This window comes from Polistes fuscatus, unplaced genomic scaffold, assembly GCF_010416935.1.
Source record: "Polistes fuscatus isolate 324 unplaced genomic scaffold, CU_Pfus_HIC Scaffold11, whole genome shotgun sequence".
In the NCBI taxonomy this organism is placed as follows: Eukaryota; Metazoa; Arthropoda; class Insecta; order Hymenoptera; family Vespidae; genus Polistes; species Polistes fuscatus.
In genome coordinates, this window is record NW_025113009.1 from 5,028,063 (window position 1) to 5,046,451 (window position 18,389).

General features: G+C 39.3%; 1 protein-coding gene across 1 annotated transcript; it reads left to right on the forward strand.

Moving 5' to 3' along the window:
• The first annotated feature begins 16,082 nt into the window (after nt 1-16,082).
• On the forward strand, nt 16,083-18,043 carry LOC122526343 (Krueppel-like factor 11). Its single transcript, XM_043649710.1, has 2 exons — nt 16,083-16,317; nt 16,549-18,043. Exon 2 carries the CDS (start codon nt 16,572-16,574, stop codon nt 17,907-17,909), a length of 1,338 nt encoding a protein of 445 aa, XP_043505645.1. The 5' UTR covers nt 16,083-16,317; nt 16,549-16,571; the 3' UTR covers nt 17,910-18,043.
• Nucleotides 18,044-18,389: the final 346 nt, after the last annotated feature.

Here is an 18,389-nt window from a genome sequence, read left to right on the forward strand (position 1 = left end):
GGGGAAAGGTGGGAAGAGCTAATAATGAAGCCGAACGTTGTCTCATCGATTACGACATATTTTTAGCATATCAAATAAAATGAAAAATTACTATTATCAATTTCGTATACCGATATGCATACAAATACATATATACGATCTCGAAATCTCTCTCACGTTTAATAAAATATTATTATATTAGGGAGGAAAAAGAAGAAAAGAAGAAATAAAGGGAAAAAAGGAAAAGAGGATTGGGAGGAGGAATGTCGAGAAGAGAGCAGATCTTATGTAATCGGTTTTGAAGATCGACAAGTAAGGATGATATTTTCTAAGAGTAGGAAATAGGAAGGAGTTAGGAAAAGCAGTTGAGAGAGTACATCGGTGACATGCTTTTTTCCTTCCCGCAAGCGTGCTGTCCGATATAATCCGTGCTTGATCAGATTAAACGTTGCACAGGACGAACCGAGTCGCGAGAGGGTGTGGCGTTGGAGAGCATCGCTATAGTTAAGGGGGTGAGTGGGGTTGAAGTGGTTAGGGTAAAGGGTGGGAGAAAGAAGAGTGGAAAAGAGACAGAGGAAAAGTGAGAGAGAGAGGGAAAGATAGATGGATAGATGGAAAGAGAAAGAGAGAAAGAACATCACAACATCAGCGCTTTGCGCGAACCGTGTCCCCGGATGAAAGAGGCTCAAACTCACCGCGCCGTAAAATAACATTGTCCCTGCGATAGTGGTAGCGTGGGACGAACCTTGACGAAAGGAGGTGGGGAAGGAGGAGGAGGAGGAGGAGGAGGTAGGACGAACGAAGTCCAGAACGCCTCAGACACGGTCCTGGACTAAAACTCGAACACTTTCTTTATTTTCTCTTACAAACTCGACGTGGTACTTACGTTAAGTACTACAGAAACGACGGCAACTGGCTCGTTGTGATCGAACGGGGGTGGAGATTAAAAAAGGGGGTTGGGTAAAGAAAAGAGAGAATATTCAGGTTTTACGTTATCTTGGAAAATAATTTCGAGCATCGTTGACTTGATTTTTTACAAATATGCCGAAGTTTCACTTAGTTGCTCCGTTTGTTTTACTAGGACGTTGCATATTTTTATTTTATAGTTTTGTATCGTTTTTATAGAATATTTTTGTCTTTATGTTAGATGTGATAAAATTATTTATAAGAAATTATTTTTGTACTTGTTAGTGTTATTAGAAAATTAGGAAGATGTTTCCTAGATCGCAGAAATTTGCCCACAACGTTGGACGCGAAAGGGAGTGGCGCATTTTACGACACCCTACAGAAACGAAGGGTGGTTGGTTGTAGTAGTGGATAGAGATTATGGCGAGACAAGCAATATTAAGCGACCAGGAACAAAAAGACGAGGATCCAGCACGCTGGATTAGCAGCGATGCACCGCGTTGTCCCGTGAAATTGATACGCGAGTTGCTTTTTAACACGGCCACGAATCTTCGTGGAAGAGTACGCTGGAAATATTCGGTGATTTAGATAACTCGACTCTTCCCGTAACAAAAGGATACGATTTGTAACTGGGGGTTACTTGTTATGTGAAACTATTAACGCAGAGACAACGTGAATAAATTAGATCGATGATTTTCATTCTTTTCTTTTTGTAAGAAAATATTTTTTCATTGTATTTATTATTTTTCTTTTTCTTTTTTTTTTTGTTATTCTTTGTTTTGTGAAAATTTTATTCTCGCGCATATATAATACTTTAACGTTAACGGAAAATAAAAATTAGAATAAAGTTAAAAATAGTTTGGTATAAATCGAGATCGTGGATCGGTTATAAGGAAGAAAAATTGAAAAAGGATAGAAATGTCTTGCCCTTTTTATTAGATCACACCGAGTGTGACCAAGCTGTACGTTAAACTTGACTCGGTCACTCGGCTCCTGTCCGAGCGTATAAATGTCTCCGCGCCTTATTCCAACTCTCCCTTCTTTTTTCGATCTACCCTTCAGGCACTTTTTTACGTCACCAAGAGGAGTCAAGCGTCTCGACGTTATTTTATCGAGCAACGTGTTCCTTCGGGCTTCTCAATTTCATTCCGATTTATGTTTCGTGTCTGCTGATGCGTTAGTTCTTTCATAAGACGCGTAATCTCTCTCTCTCTCTCGTTTTTAGAAATTAATTCGTCGAGGATTGATTCGTTAAGTAAAAAATTTAATTTAACAAAATGACTTAATAGTTATCGCAATTGAAAAGAAAACATTGTACACAAGTATGAACATTTTTGTTTATTAATTTCTTTTTTTCTTTTTTTCTTTTTTCATAGTCAACGAGGATAGAAGAATATTCTCGATAAAAATATCATTTTAGTTTGGAAGTGTAGTAATAGATTGTTCATATAGAACGGCACCTTTCCTGCGTCGCTTATTGCATCGACGCTGCCTTCCTCGCAATTAGATTTTGCGTTCCATCTGAGACACTGAAGAGACCCTCCGGCCTTCCGTCCTGCCTAGCCGTCAATAAAACAATTCGCTGACCTGAATTGGCCCCATTGCCTCGAAAAGAATGACTTTCCAGGCGAAAGTTCTACCTCTTGTGAAATATTAGACGCGATTCGCTTGGGGTCTCTCTACTCGAAAGAGAAGGTTAACCTTAGAATTGGTCGATAAAAATGAGATTTTAAAATAGAACGTCGTAAAAAAAAAAGGGAAAAGAAGAAATAAAAATCCCTTCTTGAATTTTTGACGCTCTCTACGAATTGTAAAGAAATTGTTAGAAATAAAAAAAGAAAAAACAGAATTAATTTTTCATATTCGTCAAGCATATTGTGTATCGCGAATAATGATAATACATTATTATTTATTGAAAGAACTAAGATTGGGGAGGGGGGGTTAAGTTGAAGTAACCGCGAAACCGGATCTAGGATTCTTATCTAGCCATAAAGCTTAATCCCCTGACGCAGAGAGGCGCTCGTGCGCTAAAAAGTATTTTACGAGCTGCTTATACGTTTCAGCGGTCACCCTGACACCGAATCCAATTTTCCCGATAGGATCTTTAGTAGGGATCAGGTGTTAGAGGTCTAAAGTTCTCTCCTTTGAAAACTCTTATACGCGCCGACTGACAAACTCGCACGATCGTAGATCAATCGATTCACCCTATTTCACGGACTCTTGCTTAAATTTACTTCCATGTTGTCGGATTTCGAATTCTTCCCTTTCATTTTTATCACAATAAATGCAATCCTTTTCGATCTTGCGGTACTGTTCATTCGTCTATTATTATCTTATTATCTTCCTATTTTTTCTTTTTTCAAGATTAAAGATAATCTAATATTTTGATCGTATGTTAGATGATATAATATTTAAATTTTTCTTGATCGATGGAACTAATCGTTTTGTCGAATGGAATAACGTCGATGGTTTTATCCGTTCACCAAGGTATATTACCATATTTTAATATTTCTCTTGGCGTCTTCTAAACGCGGGACAGATAAAATGCTTTACGGCGTCGAGGAATTAACCCTTGATTTCCGCGCATTACTCTCGGCCTGAGAGTCTACCAGGAGATAAAGGGGTGGTTCCTTCCTTACTATCTCCGTGGCATAATGGCCGACGAAGAAGGGTACCGTTCATCGCGAGATATAATGGAGCCACGTCGCGTTCCCGTACGACATGTACACCCTAGATTTATGGTTTCTTTTATTTAGGGAAATAATGGAGCAAAGTTAGCGTGAAGCCTGTACCTACTTCACTCTTTCTCTCTCTCTCTCTCTCTCTTACTCGTTCATACACTCTCAAACCGTCAGTTTTACACTTTCAAACTAACGAGTTATCATTTCGAAAGAAGATCGAAAATTAATTGTAGATAAAACATAAACGTAATAATGATTAACATTTGATATTGAATTTGGAAAGTTGATTGGTAAGTTCGTGACAATTTAGAAATTTATATTTTAAATATAGATACAATTTGTCTTTCAATTGGACATTAATTTTTCGTGTAACCTAACGTATATAATTTGTCTAGATAGCACATAAATATATTGAAAAATTATAATCGACATAAGGTTTCCGGGCAACCGGAATATTAGTTAAATTCGTTTGATCGCATCTGTGACGTTTCATAAACGACTCGATTTCGACACCTTGCGTTTCTCATCTCAGGAACGGGGAAGCGAGTGAATAAGTGAGAGAGAACGAGAGATGGAGAGGAGAGGAGAGGGTGCGAAGGTCCGTCGAGTCGGTATCAATATTCATCAGCGTCCTATGTTCGGCGGGTTCAAATTCCTAGGATTATCCGGAAACTTCACGTTGCTCCCTCCACACTATCCTTGTGCAATACTCGCAGTATAGCGCAAAGCGAGAACAAACGCGAGGGTGAGAGAGGAAGAGAGAGGAAGAGAGAGAGAGAGAGATGGCTGGCATTCGCCGTGATGCTCCACCGCGGGATTCTAATCCGGGTACGCGGGCGTGTGTGACGTCATATTGCATAACAATTAATCAAGGTGCGATAACAGCTAGCCGTTGCGACGGAGTGGGAAACCCTGATAATCATTTCACCAGGCAGCTTAAAGTGCCACTAGTTAACGCTAAGCCGATTTAAAAGCGATTTAATATCCGGAATATTATACCTAGATTTCTCTTATTCTCTCACTCACTCTCTCTCTCTCTCTCTCTGTATCTCTATTTCTCTGTCTCTCTTTCAATGACTATGTCTATCTCGTTCAGTCTCAACTCTATTCGTTTCTCTTATCGGTCATCAGATTACGATGCTGCTAGTTCTTTACGTCTATTATTCTCTTCTTCTTATTTTACATTGTACGGAAATACATTAGAAAATAAGAGTATCAAATATTATTAAACATTTGATATGAATACGTAAGAATGATCAATAAGAAAACATTAATAATCAATTAGATACGTTATCAAAGAACGAACGTATTTTTTCCGTATCTTTTTTCCCTGTTATTTCCAACAGTCGAACTTGAGATTCCGCGATACCAACAGCACTTATATATTTTTGCAACATTGCGTATTTCGATAAATTTTGAAAGCTAGTATACTCGATTGATTAATAACTCGAGCTAGGAACTTTCCAACTTCGGTTTATTACGTAGGGTATCATAACTTGAAACGAAACGATATCTATATCCCCAAGTCCGTGCGTTCAGGTTAATAAATATTTTTGAAACAAACTCTGAAAGCTCTCGCGAAAAGACTCGTGCACGAATCGAGAACAAAGTTTTTTTTTCTTTTCTTTTTCTTTTACTTTTTTTCTTTTAGATTGAGAGAGTTTTCATCGAATCGGAGTTTCATAGGAGTTGGCCGAGGGAACCGGTGGCCGGAAGCCAAACACACTTTTCTTTCGTCTCCTGCTGTGTATCAAAACGTCCTGTCGTAGATGCGGCCCAATCCGAGCACGGATTTTCCGATATCGTCGTCAGGAGAAATGTGTACCCCCGTTATCATCTCTCTTTTCTTTACGAGCAGAGAAAGATAGAAAGAGAGAGAGAGAGAGAAAGAAAGTATCGATATGAAAGTAATAAGTTTCAAACGCTGAAAGAATTCTTTTAGATATCTTTGAAAATATCTATCTATCTATTTATCGAATCATCTTTCACTATCATCATAGTACTACACGGTCTCTCTCCCAACATCGTACTACTAATAAGTGGTGGCACCAGCCACATGCTAATGCATAATGCCGATCAAACAACTGTTTAAGCAGTACCAAGTTAAGTGCACCCTATTCTTTTCTCGAACTTCGCCACCCTGCCTACTCTCATTCGGATTTTTCGAACGACAGGAATTATTTTGTCCAACGTACGAGCTGGATGCTATAACGATTTTACATATGTTCGTTATAAAAGAAATATATTTTATATTTTTCATAAATCCTTGTTAGACATAGATAATATCATGAATTTGATTTGCGTTCGTTTAATTATAATTTGAATGATTTAATATTTATTATTATTTTAATTTACAAATAGAACGCAAAATAATCGTTTTTTCTTTAAAATAAGAATAATTATTTGTTTATTGGGTTTATATATTTGATTTGAATATGTTCGAATCAGATTTTGGTATTATTTCGAAACGAATTGGGAGTATGCGACAATAATTTTGCAACCACGTGGACTTGTATATCCCATTTTCGTAGGATGCTGATTGAGGACAGATGCACGAGTAGGGGTAGTGCAGTATACGGTATAGATGAGGGTACCGAAAGACAGAAAGAGAGAAAGTACAACGACCCCCGTTCTGAAAATACAATAGCGCACTGGCTCTCTTTAGCGTAGCCATAGGCGACCCGAAAATCACTCGTCTATAACAAAGAACCGTGTTCGCGCTGCCGCAAATATGTTGTAAATATTCGAAGCTGAGAGTGTCTCAACGATCTAAGTATACAGAGATACTTGTTTTTAACTCGTGACTGATTTTTTGTTTCCTAAGTTCAATTCAACATTAAATATTAAATGTATAAGAAAAAAAAAAGCTAAAGATATATTAAAAGGGAAAAAATATATAAATGCGATAGAATATGAAAAATTGTCTGAGATCGAGCTGATGTATCGAATTTAATGATAAACGAATAACAAATGATTCGGGAAGTGTGTAAAATGATATCTAATTGTAGCGAAATATGAAAAATCGTTAGAGGAGAATCCGTTGGATCGAGTAGGAAGTCTGTTTCGTTTCCATAAAATCTGGTGCTCGCACGAGCGACCAAAATCCTAATTAAACGGCAGATTCGAATCGTCCTTTCCTCCCCCTGCCTCTCCCCCCTTCGTACAAGCTTAATCCCGGGAAAGCGCCGATAATATCGAACTATACGCTGAGTTAATTAAATTAAAATACTCGTATAATAGCGTGCCAGATGGCATAGCCAGGAACACATAACTTGGTATCGAAGTGGGGTACCCCTCTTTTAGACTGTCGTCCTCACCATCCCTTCTCTACCCTTACGAACGCTATAATACGTAACTCGTTTGGCCTTGCAGGTTGACAAAAAAGCAAAGGGGGTGGAACTGTCGCGGGATTTCGCTTGGCCAAAGCGTTTAGGGGAACTTTCGGCCACTTTTCTTAGACACTTTTAGGAGTCTCTTGACTTCTTTGTTCTTTTCTTTCTTTTTATTTTATTCTTTTTTTTTTTTTTTTAAATCTTTCACAAAGACTATATATTTTTGGTACTATTATATATATTTTTTCTTTGTTCTAGAATTTGTAGACTGACTTTTAAATAATTTTGTTGAAATTTATTAACACGTTATTCGCAGATGTATACTCGCACGTTAGAGATAAAATATTAATATCGTTTGTTTACTTGTTCGTTTCGGGATTATTTAATCGTTTTGTAATAAAAATAAAAAAAAATCATCCAAGTGAACCAGTTGATAGATATTATCGATAAAATAAATCTTAGAAACGCAAACCGATAAGCCGAAGATGATTACCTATTTACCAATGACAATCGAATGGTTATTTAGTTTCATGGGGTGAGAATCGAACCGCAGTTTAGTATTACGAATGCCCAAGGCAGGTCGTTAGCGGCGTTGTCGCAACATATGCGCTCGGCAGGCTCCATATGGGCCACCATGGACCCAAATCCATAGCCCCAGAAGCTAAAGGACGTTCCTGAAACGAGGGATCGATATTATTCCGTTCCTTAATCGGCCTGCTTTGTGGCTTTATTCGATGTTTTCCGTGGCTTAGAAAAACATTTTCCATATTTAAGAGAAAGAAAGTATTTACTTCTCGTTCAGACATAAGGATAAGCTGATTATAATAATTATAAACGATTATTGATATAACGGTATGTAGAGAGAGATATATGTATATATTGTTTTATAAGAATAAAGGAAAAAAAGAAGAAAAAAAATATCTAAGAAGTGGATAGTATTTGTAATAAAATAGTATTGCAACGAAGTATAATTAATATGTTAGGAATTGTAGAAAGTATCATGAATTATATGGGAGGCAAGTAACTATAATATATATCGTAGTCTAGTTGCGGTGTCCTTATTGCGAAGTAGACACGGTCAGTGATGACTTTAAATGCGACCATATGATGAGGGGGTTCTAAAAACCTGGTATTTTTCACGAGCATTCATCGTAGTATAGAAGAGTCGTCGTAGTTGTAGCGCACCCTCGAAAGCGAGGACGAGTTTGGTGCAGCAAGTGCGTGTATGGTGTAGTAGGACTATCGCGAAGGCGAAGAAGAGTAAGAGAGCCCCTGCAGAGTGAACGAGAGAGAGAGAGAGGGAGGGAGAGTGATAAAGTGAGAGAGAGAGAATACGGGCAGCAAGCAGGTTGACTAGCTTTGTCCATGGTCGATGATGACGATGGGGTCGGTCTCCGCACAGATGGGCCGCTAATCTCATTGAAAACTCATGAGGACTCTCAGGGGCACCAACGGGGGTTGTAGCTTGAACCCTGGCCTGGATAGAAGGCTGGCTGGTCTATGGGCTCTTGCATGTGGGCCAAGCACCGTGCCAACCACCATATGTCCTACGTATATGCATACGAGTACGAGATCGCGCGTGGCATGTGCCATCGAGCCTATGTAGCTTTTACGGATGAACTTTTCTACCTAGCCTTGACTCGTTCTTTCTCACCATCTTTTTTCCCGCGTGTGTGTGTGTGTATATTTTTTTTTCCTACTGGTGTAACAGAATATTTGGATAGAACCAACGGAAGTACTCTCGAAGCTTTTCCAACGGATACTCTTACGAATATTCTCCATACATATTTAAGGTTGCTTGTCCACCATTAAGATCATCGTAGCATAACTCCCTGGCGAGTTGTTTTCTCATGCATATTCCTTGGTTTTAACAAATGTTTCGCTAGGAATGTACATGGTTAGAGAATTTGAGAGAGAGAGAGGGTTAGAAAGAAAGGTTGAAAGGAAAAGAGAGAGAGAGAGAACTCCGGCACGCACTCTCCAGGCATACGGGGTTGCTTTACGAGCGGACAACTAAGGTATGCTTTAGATTTCGTTCTTGCTTCTCTCCTATCCTTCTCTTTCTCTCTTACTGTATTTCTCTTTTCCTTTCTCTCTCTCTCTCTCTCTCTCTCTTTCTCTATTTCTCACTCACCCCCTCTTTCGACCTGTTCTTCCTCCTCCGGCATTGCTGTGGTTTTCGTAATGTGCCCGTTACTACGGACCAAGCTAGAGCTTACCAAGGAACGGGTTTTATACCCCTTAGATATCTCGGTAGCGATGCACAAACCGTAACCGAGTCCGTCGCAACTCGGTGACTTCGCGATACGCTGCACGTAAACCCCTTTCCACTTTCCAAGCAGATACCAACTGTCTAGCGTCTTCTTCGTCTTTCCTTCTTTTAATTTCACGCGTTTTTTTCTTCTTTTCTCGTATTCTCTCTTCTAATTTTTTCTTTTTTACTCGATACTTTCTTTTTCTCTCTTAAAAATGAATAGTTCTTTTTGTTTTGTTTTGTAATTATTCGATACACATGGAGGTATTTACATTCTTTGGAATATTTCGATAAGATGGAGAAAGAACGCAGGTGTCCGGTTAGTCTAAGTCAAAAAGAAGACGTCAAGATCGGTTCGAAAATCGAGAGATTCGAGAACAAATTACACACGGGACAGACTTAATCTAGGTTCGGTTTCTCGAGGGAATCCTAGAAGAGAATCAAAGTCACATCTGTGAGATTTAGAAGAACGTCACGGACGTCCTGGATCTCCTCGAGTTAAGATTGATGACGTCTCTTGCGCTTTCTCTCTGGTTGTTCTATCGCGAATACGTCTTCTGAAGAAAGGGGAAGGTCAAAAGGAAGATACGATTTCTGACTGGTAACAGCTAACGTTTTCCTAACGCTTATGCGTTCATTAATTTACCCAAGATTAATTAATTGAAATAACAAAGTCTTATTGACGATATAGTCAGGATAATTTTTTCAAACAAAACAGACATTTTCATTCTCATTATCAATTAACTTGTCCGGAATAAATATTAGAATACAATTGTTTGTCGGAAATAAAAAAGATATTGACCAAAATTAAAATATCGTTCGTGTAAAAAAAAATATCGAAATGAAGAAAAGTAATAATTCTATTTCCAAACAATTCGATTCGCACGATATTTTTGCAGGAATCGAAGTGCAAACGGGACAAGACGGATCGACGTAGGCGATTAAACGCGTCGTCGGGGTAATCTATTCCGCGTAACGGGAAACAAGTTCTCGAGATGGGTGGGTGTTGAAGAAGGGGGGTGGGAGAGCGGGGGAAGGGGGGCTGAGGGGATGAGTAAAATCGTCGTCCTGCAAGGTCCTGCGGGGTCTGGGCGTCGTTCATCATTCGTTGGAACGGCGAAACGCTCGGTAGGTTTGGCTTTTCGGGGCAGAGGAGAAAGATCTGCATAGCGAGTCGGCATCTCGGGACGAGCGAGCTAAGTGCGGGATTATGCAAAGTAGTGGCCATACAGTATAAAAATACGGAGCGACTCTGCGCCATCTTTTCCGGACCATTCTAATAACTCCCTCTCCGTACTCCCCTATTTCACCCTCTTCCTCCTCTTTACCTCCTAGTCCTCGTCTTCGTCGTCGTCGTCGTCGTCGTCGTCGACGCAGAACCTTCTTCCTCCCCCTCCCCCCTCCCTTCTTTATCCCCCTAACCACTCTTTGCTCGAATAAGATTTCAGCAAATATAACCGTAAAACTGTCGACGAAGCTGCCGTCTACGTACCCAGTGACTCTCTCTGAACTCCAATTTAATATCAGATGAAAAGACGTTGGCCTCTGTTCATTGATAAAAATTTGTTCAATTTGATAAAGTCATAGGGTTTTTGGTTGAAAATAAACATTTGGAGGGAAGTTTTTTGGAAATTTATTCTTTTATCGTGTACAATAGAAATGTATCTTCGACTTAACGTTAGATGGGAAGGAACGATTTTCACCAGCCGACACACTCGGCTTGATGTTACTAGACTATATTTTTTTGAAAGACAATTTTGTTCAATTTGAAAATATCATAGGGCTAGAATAAACATAAGGGTTTAGAAGAATGCGTCGCTATTAATGAAAATTTTTCTTATTAAATACGTATTTCGTATTCAGTGACTATTTTTAGAGATTCATCCTAGATCGCATTGAATAGGGGGATGCGTAAATGTATTTAAGTGCATGTTTATAGAAGAATCGAAATAAGAGTACACTCTTGCGTAGTTATCGATACGAATCAAATCGATGTTAACAGAATGTTTTCTAAGAGCACTGTAGCACATGGCGCGTTTGTAATACCAGTCATCACTGTGATTAATGATTCATGAATATTTTAGACGTAGCACCTATCGTTTATTTAGATACATTGTGACTCGTCATATTCGCTACCTAACAGAATCTGTGAGTAATGTTTAGAAGGGTCGATTGTTATTAAAACATTAGCATCGTTTTACTCTTTTACAAAGAATGATCTCGTAATCAAAAAATTTTCATTATTTTCCGAAGAATAGAAGAAATATCTATTTGTCTTTCCTTAACTTGGAAGATACGTTTTTAGAAAATGGTAGGATCGTTCAAAAGGATCCAAGAGGTGTAAAGAAGTTTCTTGCTTAAGTTTGGAAAGTACTTGAGCAAAGGGCCTCACGTTTTCCGCGAGTGAGCGAGCGAGCGAGCAAGTAAGTAAGACGCGAGATAGCGCAATCTGATAAGGACGCTTGGAAGTCGCATTAATTTTCCTCGTAGCTCTATTCCCTTTCTCTTCTCCCAATTCTCTTGTTCCTCTGTTATTCCTTCGTTCCCTGTCTTCCTTTTGTGAATGTCCTTTACTCGCGAAGCTTCAGTTTTACTCTTCTATCTCTCTCTCTCCCTCTCTTTCACTTTCTCGGTGTTTCTGACAATGATGGTGTTGGTGATGGTAATAGTGATGGTGGTGGTGGTGGTAGTCACGTTGGTAGGACGACCGTACGCAGAAACGTTTCTACTTGGCGTTTAGGTAAGGTATTCACGTAACACATAAGCAACGCCACGCGAGCAGCCCACCGTGTGCACAGAGATAAGAGCCAAAGGTGGCATCTTAGCGGCACTTCGAATTAAATTCCCGACGGCGTGCACACAACCTCTCTCTCTCTCTCTCTTTCTCTCGCTCGATATCGCTTTAGTCTCTATCTGTTCTTCTCTTGATATCACTGGAACGATATCAACACGAGTAGGCGGGGAACAAACTTCTACAGCGTGCAAAGGCACCGGTATACATCTTGAATTCAAATTTCGCGCCAGTTCCAAGGGTCGAGTTTATCTACTATTATTCGGTTAGAAGTTTAAGTTCGCTTTTGTGCGAACGATTTCGATGAATACCGATAATTATCCTAATTGTTCGAAACAACACAAATTGTCGATTATTTAATATTTTATGATTCTTTTCTTATTATTCTTTTTCTTTTTGTTCGTTTGAAAAAGAAATAATCAAACGTTAAAGGTATAACAAATTTTGACACGTAACGTCTCAGAGAGTAAATTTCGAGAAACAGAGGTCCACTTTATATGCATGACCTCGGTAATAAGTCAAGGAATTGCTCGCACGTCCGTAAAATCTAAATCGTCTGCACTCATCTGAAGAGATCTACGTTCTGCCCTCTTAGCCGTAGAACGAGGCCGCACACCATGCTACTCGGTTATTTTAGGAATCCTCCGAACTCGTTACACATTCAATTTATCAGAGACTTGGTACGAGACAAGGCTCTAGCTTTTGAAAATTTCTTTCAACATCCTTTTCTTTTTTTTCTCTTTTTAATATAACACTTATATCCTTAAATTTAATTCTTGAATTTTAAAGGACATATTTTTGACTTTATTGGAAATTCGAGAATAGGTTTTATTAGAATAAAAAAAACAAGGGAATTGTGGAAGTAGAATCGAAATGATTCGAGTGAAATATGGTTCGAGCAAGAACTAGCAGATTTTCGATGGAACTGTTAAAGCTTTAGAAAGAAAGGATAGTAAAAGAAAGAGGAAAGTAGGAAAGAGAGGGTTTAAGAGAAAGAAATCGTGTTAATGGTTGATTGATAAACGAGCTCTCTTCATCGGGTCTTCATCGAGCGCATATTTATCACCGAACTCGGTAACTTTACTTCACCGAATCCGGCCGCTTTTCCATAGCTTCTGCCAGCAAAGCGAAAAACGTTGGCAAGCTCGAGATAACGTCTTCTCGTTGGAGGAAGATCGAGAGAAAACCAAAATTAATTCATGCGTCTGCGTGTTGGAACGAATATTCCATCGTTCAGTTTTTATAAATGACGATCAGATGCAAAACGATTCGACGTGATTAATTTTAAAACGAACTAACGTAACTATTTTCTACTTTAGCTTTTATTTCGAGACGACGACGACGACGACGACGTCATTATCGATATTCTTTCGATAAATTTATTAAAAATGAATCGGTGAAGATAGGAATAAGAATTGAGCGAGTCTCCTACAGTCTATGTTCTAGTAATTATATCTACCATGATATTTATGACTTATCTTATCCAATAAGAAGGGACTATATTTTCTAGAAATATATTCAATCGTTACGATCGATTTGACCAAGCTGAAACACTTTGCCATGATGCAAGGTGTGCCCTTTCCCACTGAACTCTGATCTTCCCTGTGTTATATGTCAGTGTTAACAGCTTCCACGTGCCTGACACGTGTCACAAGTTAGCGTGTGACAATCGCACGTTTAACTTGGATCGCTCAGTGAACCTGTACTACTACCTACGATCGATTTAAATCTTCATAATAATTGTGACTATCATTTGTACTAACTTTGTCGCGTTAATTAAAAACTTTTTTCTTTTTTCACGTATCAGGGAAAATTATCATTCTTTTCCATTGAAGACATATGATCGATTACTTTTCAATTATATATTTTCTATGATTAATAACTTGTTTTTCACGTTCAATTTTAATTTTTATTGTTAATCCTATATCGGCATCATTTATTTTTAAATTAAAGTTATATGTAAAATCCATCATGCCGACGGAGGGTTAATGAACAGAGGGTTAATGAATAATTGACGAATTCTATTGTTTTAATATATTTATTCTTAAAAATGATACTCGCGAAGCCTACGAGAATAGTATAAAACGGAATGAAGAATAAGTATGTCGTCGTTTTTGACTTGAGAAGAGCGTGGCAGTACGATTGGCAATAAATATGGTCTATATAATCCAGGAATGGTTCTGGCAAGATATAGAAGAGCTTCACGACTCCCTACCGTGCGACGCGTGTCACACGTAACGTCGTCGTTACGACTTTTCCAACTTTACGACTCTCAATTAGGATTAAATCCGATTGCTAGCGTTAAAGGTATCATCAAGTCGTGTGTGTGTGTGTCGGTTTGGTGAAAATCATTTTTTGATTTAAAATACACTTTTGTTAGATCTTACTTACGTTTAACAATAAGAAGAAGAAGAAGAAGAAAATGAATACATATTTGATAAAAGTAAAAAAGTATGAGAAGAAGTTTGATAAGAAGATACGCGAAGAAATCGAGAAATCTTCGAGGAAGGTTTGTTGGGTGAAAGGTGGGGTATCTCAATCGAAAAGTCATTACAACTTTTTGCCGACTCAATCAAGAAGTTAATGTCCTTTAACCTTTCCAGATATTCCCCGTAGATTTACCGGAATCACGGGTATAACGTAAAAATCCGACATCTCTCACATGCGCGATAAAATAGATTACTACTTTATGATTGATCGCCTATTGCTGTTCTCGAAGATACTCGGATATTTACTCTGTTGTTTTTTTGTTTGTTTTTTTATTCGTTCGTTTCTTTTACTCGATATTTCAGGACGATTAACTAACGTTAAACGTTGTACCTAGTGAGATCGTGTATCCATTTAAGATTTTCCTCATAGGTTGGCAACTATCGTATGTCATTTAGTTAGGATCGAGAGACGTGTATCGAAGCGACGAGAAACGGAGATAATTCGTCAGGAAGATAATCCTCGAAACGATGATCCCTTAACGGAGTTCGGTGTTACCTTCTGTCTAACGCAGTCGATTTAACGCGCCTCATTTCTCTTTGTCAACGAGTCGTTCGTTTCGGCCAATGACCACGAATGAAGATCTATAGTACGAAATGAAAGAGAGAGAGAGAGAGAGAGAGAGAGCGAGAATATAACGTTTGTTCGTTGATGATTAGATCCTGATCGAACGATCCTATAAAACGTGTATAAATTTGTATATCCTATAATTTATCGTCACCGAAGTCACAGACAATACTCGATGGAATACTTTATCCTCTCATCCTCTCGGAAACGAGAACAGGTTTCAAAACGAAACAGGTGTGTCAGCAGAACTGGGATCGTTCCACAGCTTGCAGAAAGTGCTGATTCCGAAAGGATCGATACAAATTTATCTTTTAGCTTTCATCGTTCCGTGTTGAATAATCGATTATACCGTGTAAATTTATAAGTATATATATATATAAATGAACGTAAATATTATTCCTTTTATTTATAATATTATTATTTAAAAATAAGAATAATCACTGGTGTAGAAAAAATGAATCTATCGAAGAGTCAAAATTGAGTAGGTCGGCTATAAAATTAAAGCCCTAAAAAAATAGAGAAAAAAGAGAGAAAGAAAGAAAGAGAAAAAAAAGGGAGACGATACGAAAGGGCCAACGAACTGGCGTTAAAAATATTCAAGATCGTTCGTCAGACAGTATTACAACATAAAGCATCCACCCTCGCGAACGTTGTTCACGCGATCGGTACTACCACCATCGTCACCGTAACCAGAATTCTTTGGAGAAGAGAGGATTGCGCAACGCGTGTGAACGAGAATAAAAGAGAAACGGGTGGGTGGGTGTGTGGGGGTTTTGTAGATAGGTATATGGGTTTGGGATGAGTGGGAGGAAGGAGCCGTCGACGTCGACGGGCGATCCCGGGCACATGTGTCGAACCTGAAATATGTAGGCGTGGTCTAGATGGGACTAACAGACGCGTCCCGACGACCGAATATGTTCACCCCCTTGCTACGCTCCACCCTCGAATAGTAGTCGACGATTCGCGATTGGCCGGCACCACCCTCGGTCGTCTCCACCTGCCGTCGAGCTACCCTCCACGAAGCAACCCCTAAATACGGGGGATGCGCGAACAGTTCCCTCATTTTATCCTCGGCAACGCCGAAACGCGCGTCCACCACACAGTGTTCTCCGGATTCTAATAGGAATCAGTGCGTTGATTCGAATCCTCAGCCTCGGATCTTGGACTTCTTGTGTTTCTTTTATAATTATCAGTGTTTTATCGAATTTCATCGAATTAAGAGGTGTCTTTCTTAAAAAGAAGAAGAAGAAGAAGAAGATAAAGTCGTCGTGTTTGCTAAATTTTCAGCGAACTAAAGGGTTGCGCTTAACACGTGCTCCGGTAAGTGTCGTGTCATATCATCTTTGATTATTATCATTCCTATTTTTTTTTCTTTGTCGAGTAGAATTAAATATTTTTGTTTTTGACTTTCCCATTGCAACGCGATTGAAATTATCTTATTAGAGTAGAGTTAGCTCGCGATTCATGATATGTAAATGCATGCACGTTTCGTTCTAACTCGACACCCGATCCATCATTTCTGTATGCCTCATTGACGGCAAATTCTCGCAGGTTGATCATACGGAGCGAGCAGGATGACAATGGAAGATCGCACGGGTGGCATCGACCGTGCCGCCCCCGCGACATCGACTACGGCGACAACGGCACTTTTGACGTCTAGTAGTCCGTCTATGATAAGTGATGTCACGTCGGATGCATCTTATCCGCTTCAACGTGCCAGTAAGCGTTCATTCGACGTTGCGTTTCTCGTCGCACCGGATGAGAATCTTGCTCGTAGGCAGAACGAAAAGTTAAGGCTTATTTCTAGTAGAAAGGATCGTACGAGAGAGTCTATTTCTTTGGACAATTCTTTGGATGGTAATGATAGATTGCCACAAAATTTGACTATTAAACATTACGACAGCGACTCTAGTTCGCAAGAAAGGAGGAGATTGATGCATTGTACGGAAAATTCGCTCAGTCCACCGTACGTATCACCGAGAACATTAACACCAACATTACCGGACATCGATTCTCGAAGATACGTTCCAACGCGAGCGCAAAAGAGCCCAAGCCCGCCTGGATTTACGACACAACAATCTTTATTGAGTACATGTTCGGATTCCTTGGATCCTAGTTTAACCTGCGGCAAAGTTTACGATAACAGCTTGCAGTGTCCCGTGGAAAGACACGGTGAATCCAGGAGCGCTTTCACTAAGGTTCATCTTGGCGGTCAAAGAAATGGTTTTACCGACGACGGACAAACGTCACCGAGATCGTCAATATCGCCGGACGATCGAAGGGAAGGTTATCAGGAAAGCGTTAGTCCTCCGGTAGTTCCTTTAGCGAGTGCGGCTACTTACAAATATGCCAGCTTTCCTAGTAAAATGACGTATCCATTTTTGGTCGGTCCCGAAACGGCCAATCAACCGAGTCTTTTGGAAAATTTGAAAATTCCTCAAATAGCTCAACCACCTAAAGTTCCCAGCCCAAAAGTGGCAACCTTTCGACCGGATCTTCCACCCGTTTATCCAAATCTTCCGTACAATCCTATATCCGTTTTTCCACCAATGGCAGATGCTTTGACAAGGCCAAGGTTCTTAGCAACTGCCGCTGGAGTCGCTGGCCTTTTACCACCGTCCTTCGCGGCTTTGACATTACCCGCGCAAAATGTTTGCGCCAAGTGTAATCTTTCATTCCGCATGACCTCCGACCTGGTATATCATATGAGGTCTCATCACAAAAACGAAAATTCCGGCGAAGCTGCTCGTAGAAGGAGGGAAGAAAAGTTGAGATGTCCGGTCTGTGATGAAAGTTTTCGCGAGAGACATCATTTGACCAGGCATATGACTGCTCATCAGGATAAAGAAAGCGATGCTATCGTAGATCAGGTCGAAGTCAAACGACGCACCACCACCGTTCACAGCAAGTGACGTAGAAAGTCATCACCCGACGACGATTTACTTCCTAGCGGATATTCTTTCGAAAATTGACTAACACAATTTTTTTCTTCATCAAATTGACATACCAAAAAATAACGTCGATAGTTTACGATCATTGTGCATTATTTCGTTTTAATTTTAAACTTTTAATCTTTGAAATTTCGTGCAATTCTTCTTTCTTTTTGTACATTTTCTTTTTTATATTATTGAATTTATATTTATTTAAAACGTAAAAGCCGAACGTCGTACGCTTGATTTCATCGTTCGATGAAGTTTTTTATCGAACGAAATATTAATAATAGGATCGTTCTGTTAAAAATATTTTCTTTGTTGTATCGTTGTTTCGTTACAAATTTTTGTTTGATCTTATAATCGATAGCCGAGACTGTGAAACGTTTCGTGATATTGTTTGAAGTATACATGTATATATATGAGACACCGTCAATCTTAATTATGATCAAATAACAAAAC

What these genes read in the sequence shown, in the direction of transcription:
- LOC122526343 (XM_043649710.1), top strand. Translation starts at nt 16,572, where the DNA reads ATGACAATGGAAGATCGCACGGGTGGCATCGACCGTGCCGCCCCCGCG.